Below are 17222 nucleotides of genomic sequence, written 5' to 3'. Positions count from 1 at the left end.
ACTGGCTGACACCACCCTAACCTGGGATGGCGTCCATAACAAAGTGAGACCCCAGACATGTGTGTTCCTGTTATTATTCCAGTTTGCAGGAATTCCAGGCAACAGGAGATCAAAAGAAACAGTGCCACAAGCAAGTAACCAGACCAACCCAGAATGTGCGGCCTTCCACAGAGCAGCTAACCTGGTCTCTCCAAAAAGTCAGTGTCATGAAAAGCAAGGCTGGGCAGGAGAGGGCTGGGGACAGGCAAAGAGCCACAGAAGACCATGTGAGTGCATCATCTTTACTGAATTCAGAGGATTTGACCGATAGCAATAAAAGACAATTTGGGGACTATTAGGGAAATTTGGATTTGCACTAACCGTTAAAAAAACATCGGGGAATGATTGTTCATTTTGTCAGGTGAGCTAAAGGTATCTTGCAGTTATGTAGAACGTATTGTTTTTTCTTGTGAGTTTGTTTACTGACTTTGTTTATAGTGACACTGGAAGAGACCGGAACTTGCACGTCGACTGAGGGAAGGAACCAGAGATGGGGAAGGATCCAGAACCTGGAGGAGAAAGAGAATGGATGGAGGAAGGCCCCTGACCAGATGGGACTCTTCTGGGGAGGAAGGTGGACACGGGAAGTTGAGGGAACCCCACCTATTTTCTCAGGGACAGAAGAAGGCAAAGCTGCCTCCGACACCAAGGAAGCCAATATGGGAGGGAATCTGAGGAGGAAAAAGGAAGGTTTGTAGAGACCACGGAGAAGGTAAGTGAGGGCAGTGGCCAAAAATGTGGACTAAGGAGCCACCCTGAAAGCCCAAATAAAATTGTGGAGCATCTATCTGCAGAGCCCCCAGCCCACACATCTTGTGGTTTTGGGAGGCACTTCCCTGAGCCAGGCCATGCCGGTGGGGAGGGCAGTGTGGCCAAGGGACAGGGAGGCAAGGGCAGGTGGAGGGCAATGGCTTGCACGGGGCCCAGGAGGGAGTCAAAGAAAGGGAGCACCCGTGGCAGCTGAACCTGGGAGAGAAAGGAGGGCATCCTGGAGGCGAGGTCTGGAGGTGGCCAGTGGGAGGGCAAGACGGAAGGACAGGACACAGACCAGTCCCAGCGGGAAATCTGTTTTCCCGGAGCGAGAGGGCTCTGGGCTTCTGCATCCCTCCAGCGCCAGGAAGGAAGCCGCCCTTCCCTGCAGCGCCTCTGAGAGCCTGACCTAAGGCGGTGGTTCAGCGAAAACACAAGCACCTCTGCGCCATCGACCTTGGGCTGCTTAGAGCTGAAAATGCGGTTTTATTTTTATTTTTATTTATTTGAGAAAGAGAGAGTGATAGAGAGAAAGCACAAGCAGGGGGAGGGGCAGAGGCAGAGGGAGAAGCAGACTCCCCACTGAGCAGGGAGTCCGACCAGGGGCTCTAGGGACTCAATCCCAGGACCCCAGGATCATGAACTGACCCAAAGGCAGACGCTTAACCGACTAAGCCACCCAGGCGCTCCTGAAAGTGTAGTTTTAAAAAATTCAGGGAAAATGTACAAAACCTAAAGTTAACCCTCTTAAAGTGCACAATTCAGTGGCGTTTAATACGTTCACATTTTGCAGTGAAAGCATTTCATCATCCTCAAAGGAACCCCAGTACCCACTAAGCAGTCACCCCCTCTCCCCACTTTCCCAGCCCTGGGCAACCACTACGCTGCTTCCTGTACCTGGGGATTTACAGAGACTGGACATCTCATCTAAATGGAATCACATGCTACGTGATCGTTTGGGTTGTTTCCATCTTTTGGCTGTGGCAGATATGTTTCTGTGAACATTTGTGTCCAAGTATTTGTTTGAGTACCTGTTTTCAGTTCTTTGGGGGTATATCCCTAGGAAGAATTGCTGAGTCATCTGGTAATTCTATCTGTTTAACTTTGAGGAACTGCTTAACTGTTTTCCACACTACCTACACCATTGTACTTTTCACTAGCAACGTGTGAGGGTTTCAATTTCTACACGTTCTTGCCAACACTTGTCATTTATAGTTTTTTGTTTTTTTAATTTTATGGTCATCCTAGTGGCTGTGAGGTGGTATCTCACTGCAATTCAGGCTTGTATTTCCCTAACGATTAATGATGTTGAGCATCTTTTCTTTTTTTTTTTTTTAAAGATTTTATTTATTTACTTGACAGAGACACAGCGAGAGAAGGAACACAAGCAGGGGGAGTGGAAGAGGGAGAAGCAGGCCTCCTGCTGAGCAGGGAGCCCGATGCGGGGCTCAATCCCAGAACCCTGGGATCAGCCAAAGGCAGATGTTTAACGACTGAGCCACCCAGGTGCCCCTGTTGAGCATCTTTCCATATGCATCTTGGTCATCTGTGGATCTCCTTTGGAGAAATGTCTATTCAAATCCTGAACCATTTTTTAATTGGGTTGTCTTTCTGTTGTTGAGTTGTATGAATTTCTCATACATTCTGCTTGTTGGACCCTTATCAGATATATGATTTGTAAATATCTTCTCCTGTTCTGTGGTTGCCTGTCACTTTTCTCTATAGTGTCATTGGATGAGCAAAAGTTTTTAATTTGATGAAGTCTGCTTGTCTATTTTTTCTTCTGTTGTTTCTGCTTTTGATGTTGTACCTAAGAATCCATTGCCAGATCCTAGATCATGAACACATAATCCTACAGTTTCTTTTAAGGGTTCTATAGTCTCAGCTCTTACATTTAGGTCTTTGTCTATTTTGAGTTAATTTTTGTATATGTTGTGATGCAGGGACAAAAGTGCAAACTGTAGTCCATGAATCTTCTTAAGAGTTTACTATTTGTATACATTTGGCTAATACACTGGATTGGTCACACAGGGGACCTTGGCATTTTCAGATTTAATATTTTCAGTTTATCCTCAGTGAGTGATCTCAAAAGGTCAGGACACATGCTCACTTCACTGTCCCTGCCTGAGACACACATTTGGACCCATCAGGCAATAAGGCAGGTACACAAATGTAAACACCCAAACAAGTAAATTGAGCTTAGCTGGCCCTGGCTCCTCATCTTCTCCAGATTTTCCTGGCCACTCATCATCCTCCAAAACTCTGATATTCTCATTAAGGGCTTGAAAGCATTGCTTAAATTTTAAAAAATCACACTTTACTGCATGCTATGTGCAGGAGTGGTATTAGTAAATTTGGATTTTGTGACAAGTCTCAACACAATGTTATCCTTGTGGTGATCAAGTACAAGCTGGATGAACATCTATTAGGGATGAAGAAAGGAAGAAAGAAAGGAAGGGAGGAAGAGAGGAGCCCTGCACAGGTTTAAGGCTGCAGTGTGTCAGGGGTCCCCAAATCTGCTGCTAGCATCACATGGGAAGCTTCCTTTTCTCTCTCTTTCCCCCTCTTTCCATGTCTTCCTGTTAATTTCCTAGCAGCAAAACCCTTTATCCAAATGAAAGGTTGCAAACTCCCAAACAGGATCCTTCTAGTCCTCCTCCCAGGTCCTCCTTTGCCCCCACGAGGCCTCGAAGCCTCATGAAACCCAGTTGAAACTGCCAGGCTAGACTCTCCAGGACCACATCAAGTGCTAGCAGGCTGGCAGTTCTAAGATGGTGAGGAGCAAAAGAAGAGCATTCTCTCGGAGGCTTGTGGAGGTCCCAGGCTTTGAGAGCTGGAAAGAGCATCTGGATGAGGGGTACCACCAGCAAAAGCTGCCTCCGAGGCTGGACTTTGAATCTATTGCAATTATGTGACTTCACTTACTCAGAATCGCCTGTCCTTATAGAACCTTCATGGTGTGCAGCACAGGAATCATGAGCTGACTCACTCCGTTGCTGCGGCAGTGAGTTGCTGTGATGGGGAATCTAGGAATCTGCAAGGCTGCAGCGAACAAAACACTATCCTGGGCCAGGTCTGGCTGTGGGGAAAGGCAGTTCCGGCAGCCACCTGCTTTTGTGTTCCCCATGGGGAGAGGCCCTCTGGATGCATGATGACTGGCTTATTTTCCATTCAGATGTTCTCTCCTAGACTATAGTTATCTTAAACAGGACAAATGAAACAGTATTGGAAGCTGTTGCCCGGGCAACCTGACAAAAGACTTCACCCTCAGCTACTGTATATGTAATTTGTCAAAGGCAGCTGGTTTCCAGGGAGAGGAAAGGGAAAGCCACAGTTGCTAGTTTGGGGCCTGAAAATTAAAATTTAAAGACTCTCTTCTTCTGGGGAAATCGACTCAGGTAGAACAGGAAAGCAGTTGTGATCTGTATAATAGAAATTCAGAAAAGCCCGGCTGGGAAGGTGAAGAGGGCACACACCTTTGACTTGTCTTTTGTGATGTCCGTCAAATAGGTGCGTTTCAGGGCTTTTAACACCAAGCTGCTCAGAGGCCTGGAGCTGAAAGTATGTCCCGAAGGGGAGGGAGGAGGACCAAGGGCGAGACATTGAAGAAAGCCACCAGGATATTCGAGGATATAGAGATAAATACGAAGCGGGGAGTTTTTGACACATCACATTCAACATCCCCCCAAACCATAACCTCTCGTGAGAGCAGCGCCTTGTAGGGAGACCAGCATTACAGAGCTTGGAGCAAGCTCAGTCGCCTCCCGTTATGGATGGAAAGACAGGTCCATAAAGGATAGCCCACTCAAGGTCAGCTGGCGGGGCGAGGGCAGAACTAAGCCAGACGCCCTGTTTCCTGCTTCCCCGTGATCTTTCCACTTATCTGATGCCTCTGTCCTGCGGTTCTTTGAGAGAAGCACTAGCTGGACAGCTTTCAAAGTGTGCCCCATGGAGTCGGGGGCCAAGCTGTGAGGGCACGGGACACCCCCCGCCCTCAAAGGAATGGCTCCCTTTCCATCTATTTTTATATCCATTGGGGCCCCATTTAAAATTATTTCAGGGGGAAAAAAAAAATCCATGACTAAAAAAACGTTTGAAGATCACCAGTCTAAAGATAAATTCGGTAGATCGTGGCGCTGGTTGCACAACTTTGTGAATATATTAAAAAACTACTGAATCATATGCTTTACTATGGTGAATTTTATCTTTAAAATTTATTTTGTTTGCTATATATTTATTTAAGTTAAAAAACCAGATAGCCCTTTATTCACGCAAAGAGGGACTCGAAGATAAGAGGTGAGTTATACTTAGGGTCAGAAACCAAATAAGAATGGATTATAGCAAGGCTGACCTAGACGGCCTCCATGCCCACCTCCACCCCCGTCCTCCCCAGCTCCCACTCCCCCAGCCCCCAGGTGGCTCCTTACCGAGTTGGTGCCAAGGATCTGCAGGTTGGGCTTCTCGGACTCCAGCAGCTTGGCCACCATCTTGAGGAAACTCTCCACGAAGAGGTTGATGCTCTGGCAATGGCAGGCCATGAGCAATTGGTCCAGGGCCTCCATGGCAATGCACACATACCTGGGGAAAGCAATACCATCACTGGGTCTCACGCCCGTTCCACCCTCATTGCATGACTGGGACAATCAGCATAGTGACCACCTGGCCAGCATCTGGGTGATGAGGCTCTTCCAACAGGCTGTTGATGTCTAGACAGCCATTCCAGCTAGTGCCCACTCCAGCCCAGCACCAAGAATCAGCAGGAACCAGCCTGGAGACCAGCTCTCCCCAGCCACTCATTCTACAGATGAAGAACATGAGGATAGACGAGGTGTACCATCTCATGAGTGGATACAAGCAGAAAGGATTGATGCTCAGAAGAGCAAATTCTGAACCCAAACCCAGTGAGATCAAAGAATTACTCAATCTGAGGTCAAGTATTTGTTGAGCACCCACGGGGGAAATACTCTGTCTTAGTGCAGGGGTGTAAGGAGGAAGAAGGCCTTCAACTCAAGGAGCCTAGAGTTACATGGACAAGATAAAAACACAGATGTCTCTTGTAAAGGTGTCTGTAAAGGGATATCTGTAAAGGGAAGATAAGAAACACTACAAGAAAATCATGGAGGCCATCCTACAGAGTTCCAAAGAAGGAGAGAGATGGCTCTAGTGGGGAGGAAGAGAAGAACTTTAGGAAGAACGTTTATGAAGAATCTGAGATGGGCCTGGGGACCAGTCAACTGCAAAGGTTAAGGAATATAAAACCTGCAGGTATTGCATTTGAAGACCTCGGAAGTCCTAAGATCATCACACAATATGGTTGATGGTATTACCATATTTAAGTGACACATACCATACCTAGGAAGCATCTGTACCTCATGGAGGATAAGATAAACACGGAATAAAATTATTATTTTTTCCTAATGAAGATGATTCTGAGGCCCTAACTACTTTTTCCTTCTAAAGCCTAAAACCTGAGTGAATACCTTCAGAAACCAGGAAATATGCAGCACCCAATGATGAGCATACTAGGTAGGTCAGCTCATCCCATTTCTTGACAACTAAATAAAAACTTCTTCATATTTCAAGCTAAACCCTAATAACTTTGTCCTTTATTCACAATTCTACTTTCGGGAGCAGTAAAAAACAGGGCTACACCTTCTACCTGCCTGTCCTTCAACTGCTTGAAAAGAGCAATCCCATTTTTCTTGCTCTTCTCTTCTCCATGCTAAAAATATCCAATTCTTCCCAAACTAGCCTTCGCAGGGCAACCCCTGATGATCCTGGCTGGTGGTTGTCTTCTTCAATGCCTCTCTTGAACCCCAAGAAAAAATGCCACGAATCAAATTCCTACTGAGAATTAGGAGTGCATGTCTGAGCCCAAACCCGACATGTGTTCCACGGTGGCCACACAAGCGTGTGGTCAGATGAGGTACACCAAGAAGGGTACATGCCCCACTTACAAGGCACTTGCACACTAAAGAAAACAGAATAGGGGTGCCTGGATGTCTCAGTCGGTTGAGCATCTGACTCTTGATTTCAGTTCAGCTCATGATCTCAGGGTTGTGAGATCAAGCCCCGCGTTGGGCTCCATGCTGTGCGGGCAGCCTGCTTAAGATTCTCTCTCTCCCTCTGCCTCTGCCCCTCCCCCCACTCTCTGTCTAAAGAAAAAGAAAACAGAGTAGACGTTCATTAGAAAAGGTTATCGCTTAACTTCTAATGAAGAAGCTGCGGCAAATCTGTCCAACATCATTCTAGTTGAAATCTTTGTAATTTTCTGTAGGGAGTTAGGTTTCTAAGGCAGAATGCTGGAGGTCTCCCCTGGAATCTCTTTCCCTCCTTTTCCCTCATAATTTGGAATTTTAGGGGGGCTTGTGGCTGCTCACGGGGATTAGTTCCCAGACCCTCTTGCTGCTAGCTGAGGCCACGTGACTAAAATGTTGCCATTAAAATGAGGGAAAGTGAGGTGAACAATGTTGGCATCACTTGCTTGGAAGACAGGACTGGCCTCCGTGCCCTCTCTTCCCCTCTTCCTGAGGTTGAGGAGTGGTAACAACTGGAGTCCCAGGCATGGAAGTCCCTGGACGACCCTCACGGTGCAGAGCCCCACATCACCAGGCTGGAACAAAACCCCTTCCATATGGCTGGAGCCACGGTATTTTTACACAAATAAGCCAGATACCTAATAATCAGGTTTAGGAGCACTTTGGAAACCCAATGGTGCAAATAAAAGCGAATCCTGAGCAATCCAAAGCAAATCAGCAACCGACCTCATAGGAAGGTGAAGAGGAGCTGGAAGGGATTCTACCCTGTGAGGGGGAGAGCATCACAAGACTCCACGGACTCGTGAGTACGCTCCCGTGCCCATTCCGGGGTGTCGATCCTTCTACTTGTTAAGCCAAACCATGTGGACTAGAAGAGTCCTTCTTGATACACAGAAATGCAGGACAAGTCAAGTGGGCAGAGAACTCCCAAACCTAACAGAGGTGCTGAGGAATCAGGTTAATGCCTCCAAGTCAAAAGCAAGTAGCAAAAGACCTTAATATTATTAAGCACTATTAAATAGTCATCTCTGGACATGTTTACAAAGGGATCAGGTCATGCTCTTATCTACAGAATGTCTTTCAAATACAAAGCCAGCCTTGGGTCTCTGAGTTCCGGGAGCAAACAGGAGCCCCCCAGTCCCTGCTGTGGTGGGGTGGGGATGAGTGGGGGGTGGTGCTGGCCTTGCTTTTCAGAGGCCATCATCATCACAGTCCAGGAAACCTGGACTCCTTGGGGAGGCAGCCTGGCTGGGGCCCTTCCAAAGGAGACACACTTTCCTTGCAGACAAACTGGGCCACCTTCGGGCAACCAAACACAGCGGGTGGGAAACGGGGGCAGGCAGAATAGAATTCTCTTCTCTCATGAATCATCCCCAGCATCTTATGTATGAAGGGCTTCACCTTTAGTTCACAGAGTTTAAATGAGGGAAAGGAAGAGGCGGGGTGGGGTTTGGCAAGAGAAGAAACTAGAAGGCTTCCCAAATTCCAGAGTTTAGACCGCTGCTTTTTCCTTTTCCTGTAAAAAAAAAAAAAATCCCCGAAAATCCTAATAAGGAAAAACCATCTTTTGCTAACAAAATGACTGAATGAATAAAAAAATAAAATAAAAAGCAATTGGCTACTAACCAGGAGTGGAAATTCTGATGGGAAGTGAAAATTATGGTAGAAAGAGAAACTGAAAAGTCAAGAAGTTTAAGGCCTACTTCTTTGAATATGCTGTTCTTTCTTCCCCATGTTGGGCCCCAATACGAAGGATGGAAGGATTGTAATTATGAACTTGAATTTTTCCAAGTATCTTAGAAGGTTAGACGCTCTCTGTGTTGGTCCTACCTTGCCATAACCTTCCCGGGTAGGTCCTGTAGTTGGGCCCATACTCTCAAGGAGAATGGAGTGTGGGCTTCTCAGGATGATGGCTGCTCAACAGGACCAGGGCCAGATGGGTTGGTCTCAGCAGAAATCTGATCTGGGCTCCGTGTCCTGGAAGGAGTCCAGTGTAGTAATAGGCCTGGGAAACTGAGCTGGCCTGAGTACTAGGAGCAGGATGCCGCGGGAAGGAGCTGGTGAGGACTAGCCCGGCACAGGGCCCAAGGGGGAAGGGCAAGAGCAGGTACAGACGACAGCAGCAGGTGACAACCAAGGGTTGGATGTCCTTGTAGGGGCTCCCAGCAGGTGAGGAAGGCGGAACCCAAGGAATCTGGGATAGAATCAGGTTCACGGGCAGCAACCGACACCAAGAGAGGACACCTGACAGGTGATAACAACAGGAACTCAGGGACAACGGCCAAGGCAGGAGGAGAGTTTTAACAACTGAGGAAAATACACAGGGAATGAGGCAAGAAGTGTCTCCTACGGACGTCTAGAATAGGCAGCTGGTTCTGCTTGAACACCTTGTGCTCAGTCAAGAGGCCCTGAGCTCCAGGAAAGGAGGAGCAGGTGTATAGAGCCTGGGAACAGGGCGGGTTGGAGAGGAAAGGCTAAGTCAGAGATGAAGACCAGCAGGCTGGAGAGCGGGGACAGCTTTAGCAAGCCCAGCCACTGCCCAAGAATCACTCAAAGCTCAGTCGCCTTGACAAAGAACCTCTTATTCTAGGCAGTTGGAACGTACTTGGTCAGCCCCACTCCTGGACAGAAACTTCTGGGAACTCAGAAGTAGGGGCTGACCTCAGCCGAGGGAAGGGAAGAATGAACCTCCTTTTCTAGTACAAATCTGCAATATCTCTGCCTGCAGGGTCAGCAACATCCTCTGACCACGTTCAGGCTCCTTCTGGGAAATGTGTGTCTCTTAGGAGGCCCGCCAAATCAGCTCTGGGGCCACGCTCCTCAGGGAGTAGCCCATCCTTCTTTGGCTTGGGCATCACGACCCTCCAGGGCTCCAGGCACTGGGGAACCTGACAGAATCCAATCCAGCACTCTGTATGTGGTCAGAGCTCCGTGGTCACGGCCAACTGACCCCGAGTCTCGTGAAGCACTCTCAGTAGCCCCCTTGCTCCCCAGTTTCTAAGGTGTTCTAGAAGTTGGGCTGGACTGGAAGGAAAATGCACAAAGAAGGAGAAAAATAGGAGGAAATCTCACTTTTTGCTGCTTCGCACATCTCTGCCCAACATAGTTCGCGTCAATGAACAGTACCTCGGAATTCACACCTTAGCCTCTCTCTGTCCATATTTGGTTATCATCCCTGATGCTAAACACAGATAAAGGCCAACCACCAAGTTCATGTCCATATAATCAAACCATAAATACAGACACCTGCACGATGACAGGGAGACACAGCCCCTCAGACTTGTCTGCATGCGAATATTTTGCGCTTCCAAAGCTGCCATCAGGAAGCTACTAATGACAAGGAATATAATAATGATGTGCATAGCCCTGCGCAGGGCAAGATGGGGTGGGCAAGGAGAGAGAATAGGAGATCAGATCTAACAGACTTTTCTTCTCCAAATGTTTATGATTAAAGCTTCCAGTGAGGCCTTCAAGGCTTTAAATACTTAGATGCTGCAAGGACTATTTTTAACAGAATGATACCAATTTTGAATTGCAGTTCTAAGGGCAGTGGGATGATTCTAATTGGCTCTGTTGGCTATAGGACATTTTTATCGAGAGAACCATCACTGCAAAGAGGGCAGATAAAATTAGTATTAAATGTTTAATGTTATTGCTAGCATATTAGTTTTAGGTTCAATCTAGGATGAAGTCATTTTTACTTGCTTGAGCATGCTTTACAATATGTCAAGGCGATTTATATAATCAGCATGTACAGTATATTTGTGCCCTCTTTATTGAGCATGTAACCTAATTTTATTTTATTTTATTTTATTTTATTTATTTTTTTTTATTTATTTATTCATGAAAGACAGAGAGAGAGAGAGAGAGAGAGAGAGGCAGAGAGAGAAGCAGGCTCCCAAGGAGCAGGGAGCCTGACATGGGACTCGATCCCCAGGACCCTGGGATCACGACCCAAGCCAAAGGCAGACGCCCAACCATCTGAGCCACCCAGGCGCCCAGCCTAATTTTATTTTATAAAATGATGATAGAAATGTATTGTTTCCAGTCTTACTGTTACTCCTAGGGATGGCTTGGTTTCAGAATCGCGGGTGGGTCCTGCAGAGGTGGGAGGTTTACACCTTATCAGCACAATGCAAACCTTTTCACTCCAGTGCTCTCTCCAGCTTCCTCACCAGGAGGAAGGGAGCCTGGCAGGTGGTAGGGCTGCCATGATGGGAATTGAGGGGAGACAGCACTGCCCCAGAGGCGTGAGGTTCAGAGAGCCAGGGGTCCGTCTGGAGTGGATCTAGAGTAGGCACTGCAGGTGTGGCGGGCATGGCTGGGGGAGCCTGGTGAGTTAGGGGTTAGGTTGTAGGAGTCAAGCTGAGGAGCTTGGATTTTATTCTAAAGGAGCCAGATCTGTGTTCTGAAGGTCATAGCCAGCAGTACCCGTCTGGAAGGACCAGAACGGGACAGACGAAGCAGGGAGAGCATTTCTAATGTTGCCATAATCTGGAGTCTGCCGCAGGAGAAAGGAAGAAGCAGAGGAAAGTACAGGATGGATGTATGGAGAACAGAAGCAACAGGACTTGGGAACAATTGCCCTAGATCTACGCCACCCTCGCCCCATCAGCAATGCCGCCAAGGATGCCTTTGGGTTCTCTTATATTCAGCTTTGCTCCAAATTGGGGTGTGGGCAGGGCAGCAAACGCAGCAGGCCCGCACACACAAAAACCCAACCACACGGCTCAAAAAATGAGCACTCTTAGCATTTATGGCATATTTGTTTTTACTATATTTTCTAGGCATTGATATTTGTTGTTTATTTTTTAACTTGATTGTAAAACACTGCATATGTAATTACATATTCTATTTTTCATTTACTTAAGGCATTTTCATTATTATGGGGAAAGCATGTTTATAAACATACTTTCTATTGAATAGATAACATTTCACCAAGTGAGAAACATCATAATTCACTGAACTGTTTTTCTCTTATTGGACATTAATTTCCACTATTTCATTATTATAAAAAACACTCTAATGAACATCTCTGTGTGTAAAGCTAGTTTATATTTAAGATTGATTTCTTGGGATAGAAAAATAGAAAAAGAATTTACTGGATCAAAGGGCATAAATGTTTTTGAAGACTTGACTTATATTTCAAAATCATGGTCTAAAAAGGTTCAATCAATTTGCACTTATTCTAGAAAAGTATGAGACCGCCCCTCATGTTGCCATTCCTTGGTTAGTACTGGAAATACTTTTTTTTAATCAGTTTGCTAAGTGAAGATGGTATCTTAGTATTTCAAGCCACATCTTTGATTATAAGTTTATTGACTATCATTATTTCTCCTTCCTCTTTCTGTGTGTTGGTTATTTGGGGCCCTGGCTTCACAGTTTTTAGTGACTCAGGTCCCCACTCCAGCCCCACCATTTGTTATATGCTACTAATATGTGAGTTTGAATCTTTTGTCTTATTCTTTCAAAACACTTCTTTTTGGTTGTCTTTTAAATTTTGATGGCTTCTTTTTTGACGTCAAAATATTTAAATTTTCAGACAGTTAAATCTATTGATCAGTCATTTTCATTTAAGATTTCTTTTCTTTACTAAACATAGCAAGTCCTTTCTCTCTCAGAAGATTGATAAATATTTCATTTATGTGTATTTTTAATGGACAAATTAAAATCTTCTCACTAGAAGGTAGCTGGTTCCTCTCTGCTTTTTTTTTTTAATATTTATTGTTTGATTTTTCTTTTTTTTTAATTAGAGAGAGAGGTGGGTGGAGCAGAGGGAGAGGGAGAAAGAGAATCCCAAGCAGGCTCTGTGTCCAGCACAGAGCCCGACGTGAGGCTTGATCTCATGACCCTGAGATCATGACCTGAGCCAAAATCAAGAGTCGGACACTTAACCGACTGAGCCACCCAGATGCCCCCCCTTCCTTGCTTTTTAAGACTGTAAGTTGCTTGGTTTGATGAGAATAATGGCAGATTCTAGACTAGACCAACTTTTCTTTTTTTTTTTTTAAAGATTTTTTAATTTATTCATTCGAGACACGGAGATACAGAGAGAGAGAGAGAGAACACGAGCAGGGGGAGAAGCAGAGGGAGGGGGAGAAGCAGGCTCCCCGCTGAGCAGGGAGCCTGATGTGGGGCTTGATCCCAGGACCCTGGGATCATGACCTGAGCTGAAGGCAGACAGTTAACCATCTGAGCCACCCAGGCGCCCCTAGACCAACTTTTCAAGGCCCTAGACTGTGGGTGAGGGCTTCTGGATAGAGACACAAGGGGAAAATGGATGCTAAAAGAGGTGCTCCTAGGAAGCCAACGTCCCCTTCTTCCTGCATCTTGGCAACGGCATCAAATTTTACCTGCCATTTGAAGAACACATGCAACCCTCCCTCAGGCCCAGTCTCCGTTTTCCCTGTCTGTTCAATGACTAAGGCTACTATCATTTTCATAAAGGGACCCTGTGTTTTGCCCTAAAAATATAACATCACTTCTGAAAGTATCTCTCTCACTTTCTCACACTCTTACCCATAGCGATGACGACCCACATCACGGATGAGCCTCTCAGAGAGGTAGGCGCCAATTCGGTCCAGCTTCTCTGGAGCTGAGAGGGCGTAGAAGGTCAGCTTCTCCATGTTGGTCTTCACCAGGCCATCCTGTAAAAGACAGGCCATCATGTCTCACCATGACCATTCCATGGCTAGAAGGGTTCAAGTCTAAAGGTAAATAATATGTCAATTTAACCATCATTTTGCAGAGTGCCATTATGTATGTGACAAACCCCCCATGTGGGGTCAGGGATACAGAGATGATTAAAACATGGTTCCTGCCTCCCAGGAACACACAGCTTAGCCCAGAGTGTGCCAGCTGTAAACTAGAATAGTGGTATAAATGTATATATTATATATGTATGTATGTGGATATATGTGTACATGTATATATACATGAATGTATATATATGCACATGTGTATAGGTGTGTATGTGTGTGTGTGTGTGTGTGTGTGTGTGTGTGTGAATGACAAGGCTTCACTGAAAGCAACTCAGAATTAAAATGTGTTCGATATCCAGCACCAAGACGTGAACAGGAAGAGAAAGCAGCTCAGCAGCAATTAGGGAATTCTCCAGAGGATGCTGGAAATGTGGCCCTTCAACTGTCCATCAAGAAGACATCATTGATTTCCAGAGAGCAAGTCAAGAATATCAGATCCTGACATTTCCAAAACCACACAACCAGTAACGCAGCCTGAGCAGGGAGTGGCGGCCTGGAAGCCGAGAAGCCAGGCCTCCTGCGTGCACACACCCAGACACCTGGCAGATGCCAGAGAGAGCCACAGAGAAGACCCGGGCTCCTGAGCCAAAACCCAAGAAGGGCAGTGCTCACGCGAAACAGCAGGGAAAGAGTACCGCCAAGAGAGTTAGCAGTTCTAGGAACCATCGCTCAGAGACACGAGGGAGAAAGATGTCGCAGTGGTACGGCAAAGGCCCACAGCGCGCCAAAACCAATTTCCCGAGCCCCCTGCAGATCCTGACTCCAGACAGATCCAGATCTCTGCAGCCTACAGGCCCCTGGCTGCCTCTCCCCACTGACAGGGAGTCTGAGCGGGCCCACGGGTGAGGGGCCCGGGAGACCGCGCTTTCCCCCTGCCGCCCTGGGCAGGGTGAGGCGGTGGGAGGCGATGCCCGGCAGAGGTGTGACCCACCTCGGGATCCTCTGGGAAGATGTTGTCAACCAGCCTTTTGTACCTGGGCCGTAGAGCGCCACAGCAGCCACACACACCTAGGACAGCAACAAGAAAAACCCGTGAGCGTGTGCTGGGGGGACCTGGGAACCAGGCCAAGGTGGCTCGTAAGGAACCAAACCCAGGCCGGAAAGCAGAAAGATCCCTCCCCTCGAGTGCCCTGGGGTGGTCGTCTCCCACCCCTTGCCCGCATTCCACACCTTTGCCCCTGGTGCTTCGCGTCCTTTGCCGGGGGTGGGGGGGTGTCAAGCATGGTGATGTGTGTGTGAACATGAAGCCAGGCCACGGAGTGGCACTTTGAGGGCTGGGGGCTCACCTAAAGGTCAGGTGCTACCCCTGGACACACACACACACACACACACACACTCTCTCTCTCTCTCTCTCTCTCTCTCTCTCTCTCTCTCTCTCGCGGGGGCAGGCTATAAGCCTGCCTCCTGCAGCCCAAGAACCTCCCCCCCAGCCCCGTGTCCTGGGAAGATGGACACAGCTTGAGGGGTGCTCATTCCTCCTACGCCCCCACTGACCTCTCACTTTTCATTCTCTGCTCCTCAACCTCCTCTACCATCCCGTCCCCTGGGGCCTTTTCCATTATAGAATGTTATGTGACATCATGATAAATTAACATTACCATGAATTATTAACACCTGAAAATGCATCTTTAACGCAGGGGGATGGGGGTGTTTCAGGGTGGGGCGGGGCGCTCAGGGGCCAGCCAGACCGTGCGCGGTCCCCCATGCCAGCCCCCGCACCCCACGAAGCATCCACCAGCCCGTGGCAAAGCCAGAGACTGAGGACCATGTGGTGCATTTTAGAAAGCTGAGTCTACTCCATGCAGAAGCCCGTCTGACATGACCACTTGCTTTGTCTTTGGGTGCTGTGAAGTGTTGGTGCTAGGAAATCAGTAATCATAGAACAAACCTTGGGGAAGTAAAAAGCTGACTCTTGTAAGTCCCACCATAAAAACTGTCAGTGGACAGAGAACACAGAACCGTCTGGGATCCGATGCTGTTCCACCTTCCTCCTGCCTCAGGGATCCCTCCTTCCTCATCCCAGCCGCACCCCTCCCTGCCCGGTGCGGGGGAGTGGGCACTGTGGGGAGGAGCCAAGGGGAGGGCAGGGAAGGGCCTGGGAAAGTCCACCCCCCCCAAAATAATTGCTCCCCCATTCTCCCAATTAATGCTTAATTCTGCTTGTACAAACTCTCCAGCTGAAATGCAAATGCACCGCGGAAGGATCAAGCCTATGGGCCATTCAGAAAAGAATGAATTACTTTGGTGGGAATTACTTGAATCGCACAAAGAGCTTTATAGCTGCGGAGAAAAGCGGCTCTCTCGGACTTTTGAGTGGGAGGGGGTGCGGGGCGGCAGTGCCAGGAGGAGGAAGGAGCGGTGATTTGGGCCTCGGGGTGACTCCGGTACAAGGGAACAGGTGCTCTCTTGGAGAAGCCAAGGGGCACGCCGAAGGAGGAAAGGATATCAGGTAACTGATCATGTCACCCCTCGCCCGCCTCGCGGGCAGCTGTGCACCCCTAGCCTCCCACCTGCCGGTGCATGAGGAGGGCTGCAGAACCGGTCCGCGGCTGCAGAGCCAGGCCCTCCAGGTTGTTTCGCTGTGTTGGCCTGGCATCTCCTCATCTCCTCTCTGCCCATGGCTGGGAGGGGGTGCTCGGGCTCTGGACGCCAGCGAGGGCTAGTTCTCCTGATGGAACAGTGCCCAGCGGTGGCGTTCGCTGTCTCGGGCCTCCCAGCCTGGGATTTAAACCCATCTTCCTTCCCCCTTCGGCCACCCTGCCCTCTGCCCCGTGCAGCCGTCAGCACGCTTCTCCCAAGATGTCCACGGGACATGCCCTACACTCTCCCGGCAGCCTCCTTCATCACTGTCCCCAGACCAGGAGCACCGGCCATTTATGTTTTAAGGGAGTGAGGAAAGATTATCACAGAGAAGCTGGTACTGCAAAGCCCCAGGGCCAGCCCCTTCCTCAAACATTTCTGAGAGGCCTAGGAGGCAGGGCCTGCACGGGACAGAGGCCAAGCTCCTGGCTGTTAGAAACTCAGACTTGTCGAGAAAGCACAAGCCCATTTTGGGTACTCAGGGCAGAAAGCTCTGTGCAGGGACACCAAAGGGGCTGGGGGCTCCTGGTGCTACCAGTGGGGACCCGAGCCGCCTCCCAGAGGCAGCAGGCCCGGCTGTATCTCGGTCTAGGGACATTGGCTTGGTTTCTTCCCAGTAAAACCAGGGAGCCTGTTGGTCTCCTGCTCTCATGTCTCTAGAAGGAGTGTGCCTCAGGCGTCCCTTCTGCCCCAGTGCCTCCTTCGCTAGCCCACAGGCCTCTCCCTGGAACTCGCCTCTCCCAGCAGAGGCCTCAAGGAGCCACCGGGCAAGGCCCCGGTGAGAACTAGTCACATTCAAGGCCCCAGGGCACTGGTCCCACCAGACAAGGAGAGGTAAGAAGAGAGGAGAGAGCAGGCGCCCCCCCATCTGCAGAGCTGCCATTGCTTCCGGGTCCTTCCTGACTTCCGTCCTGGTGCCTCTTCCTGGTCTGTTCTTCCTTTCCGACCTCCTCAGACCCCTTGAGGGCTCATGAGGCACAGTGGTCAACAGCACGCTTTTCTTTCTTTCTTTCTTTTCTTTCTTTCTTTCTTTCTTTCTTTCTTTCTTTCTTTC

At 48.4% G+C, this 17222-nt stretch overlaps 1 protein-coding gene across 4 annotated transcripts in view; it reads right to left on the bottom strand.

Moving 5' to 3' along the window:
• Nucleotides 1-17222, bottom strand: part of EFR3B (EFR3 homolog B) — an 88563-nt gene that overhangs the window by 37142 nt on the left and 34199 nt on the right. For 3 of the 4 annotated variants that reach the window (XM_073897082.1, XM_073897083.1, XM_073897081.1), the window contains exons 2-4: nucleotides 14520-14596; nucleotides 13347-13474; nucleotides 5217-5367 (exon numbers count right to left, since the gene is read on the bottom strand). In XM_073897082.1, coding sequence (XP_073753183.1) covers nucleotides 5217-5367; nucleotides 13347-13474; nucleotides 14520-14596 — 356 coding nt within the window. The remainder of the gene's footprint in view (nucleotides 1-5216; nucleotides 5368-13346; nucleotides 13475-14519; nucleotides 14597-17222) is intronic. The other variant, XM_073897084.1, reaches the window with a different exon arrangement.

Source organism: Callorhinus ursinus, unplaced genomic scaffold (genome assembly GCF_003265705.2).
Source record: "Callorhinus ursinus isolate GAN/ISIS: 27379988/994484 unplaced genomic scaffold, GSC_fseal_2.0 scaffold10, whole genome shotgun sequence".
In the NCBI taxonomy this organism is placed as follows: Eukaryota; Metazoa; Chordata; class Mammalia; order Carnivora; family Otariidae; genus Callorhinus; species Callorhinus ursinus.
The sequence above is the reverse complement of the archived record's forward strand: the minus strand, read 5'-3'. Positions and strand labels throughout refer to the sequence as shown.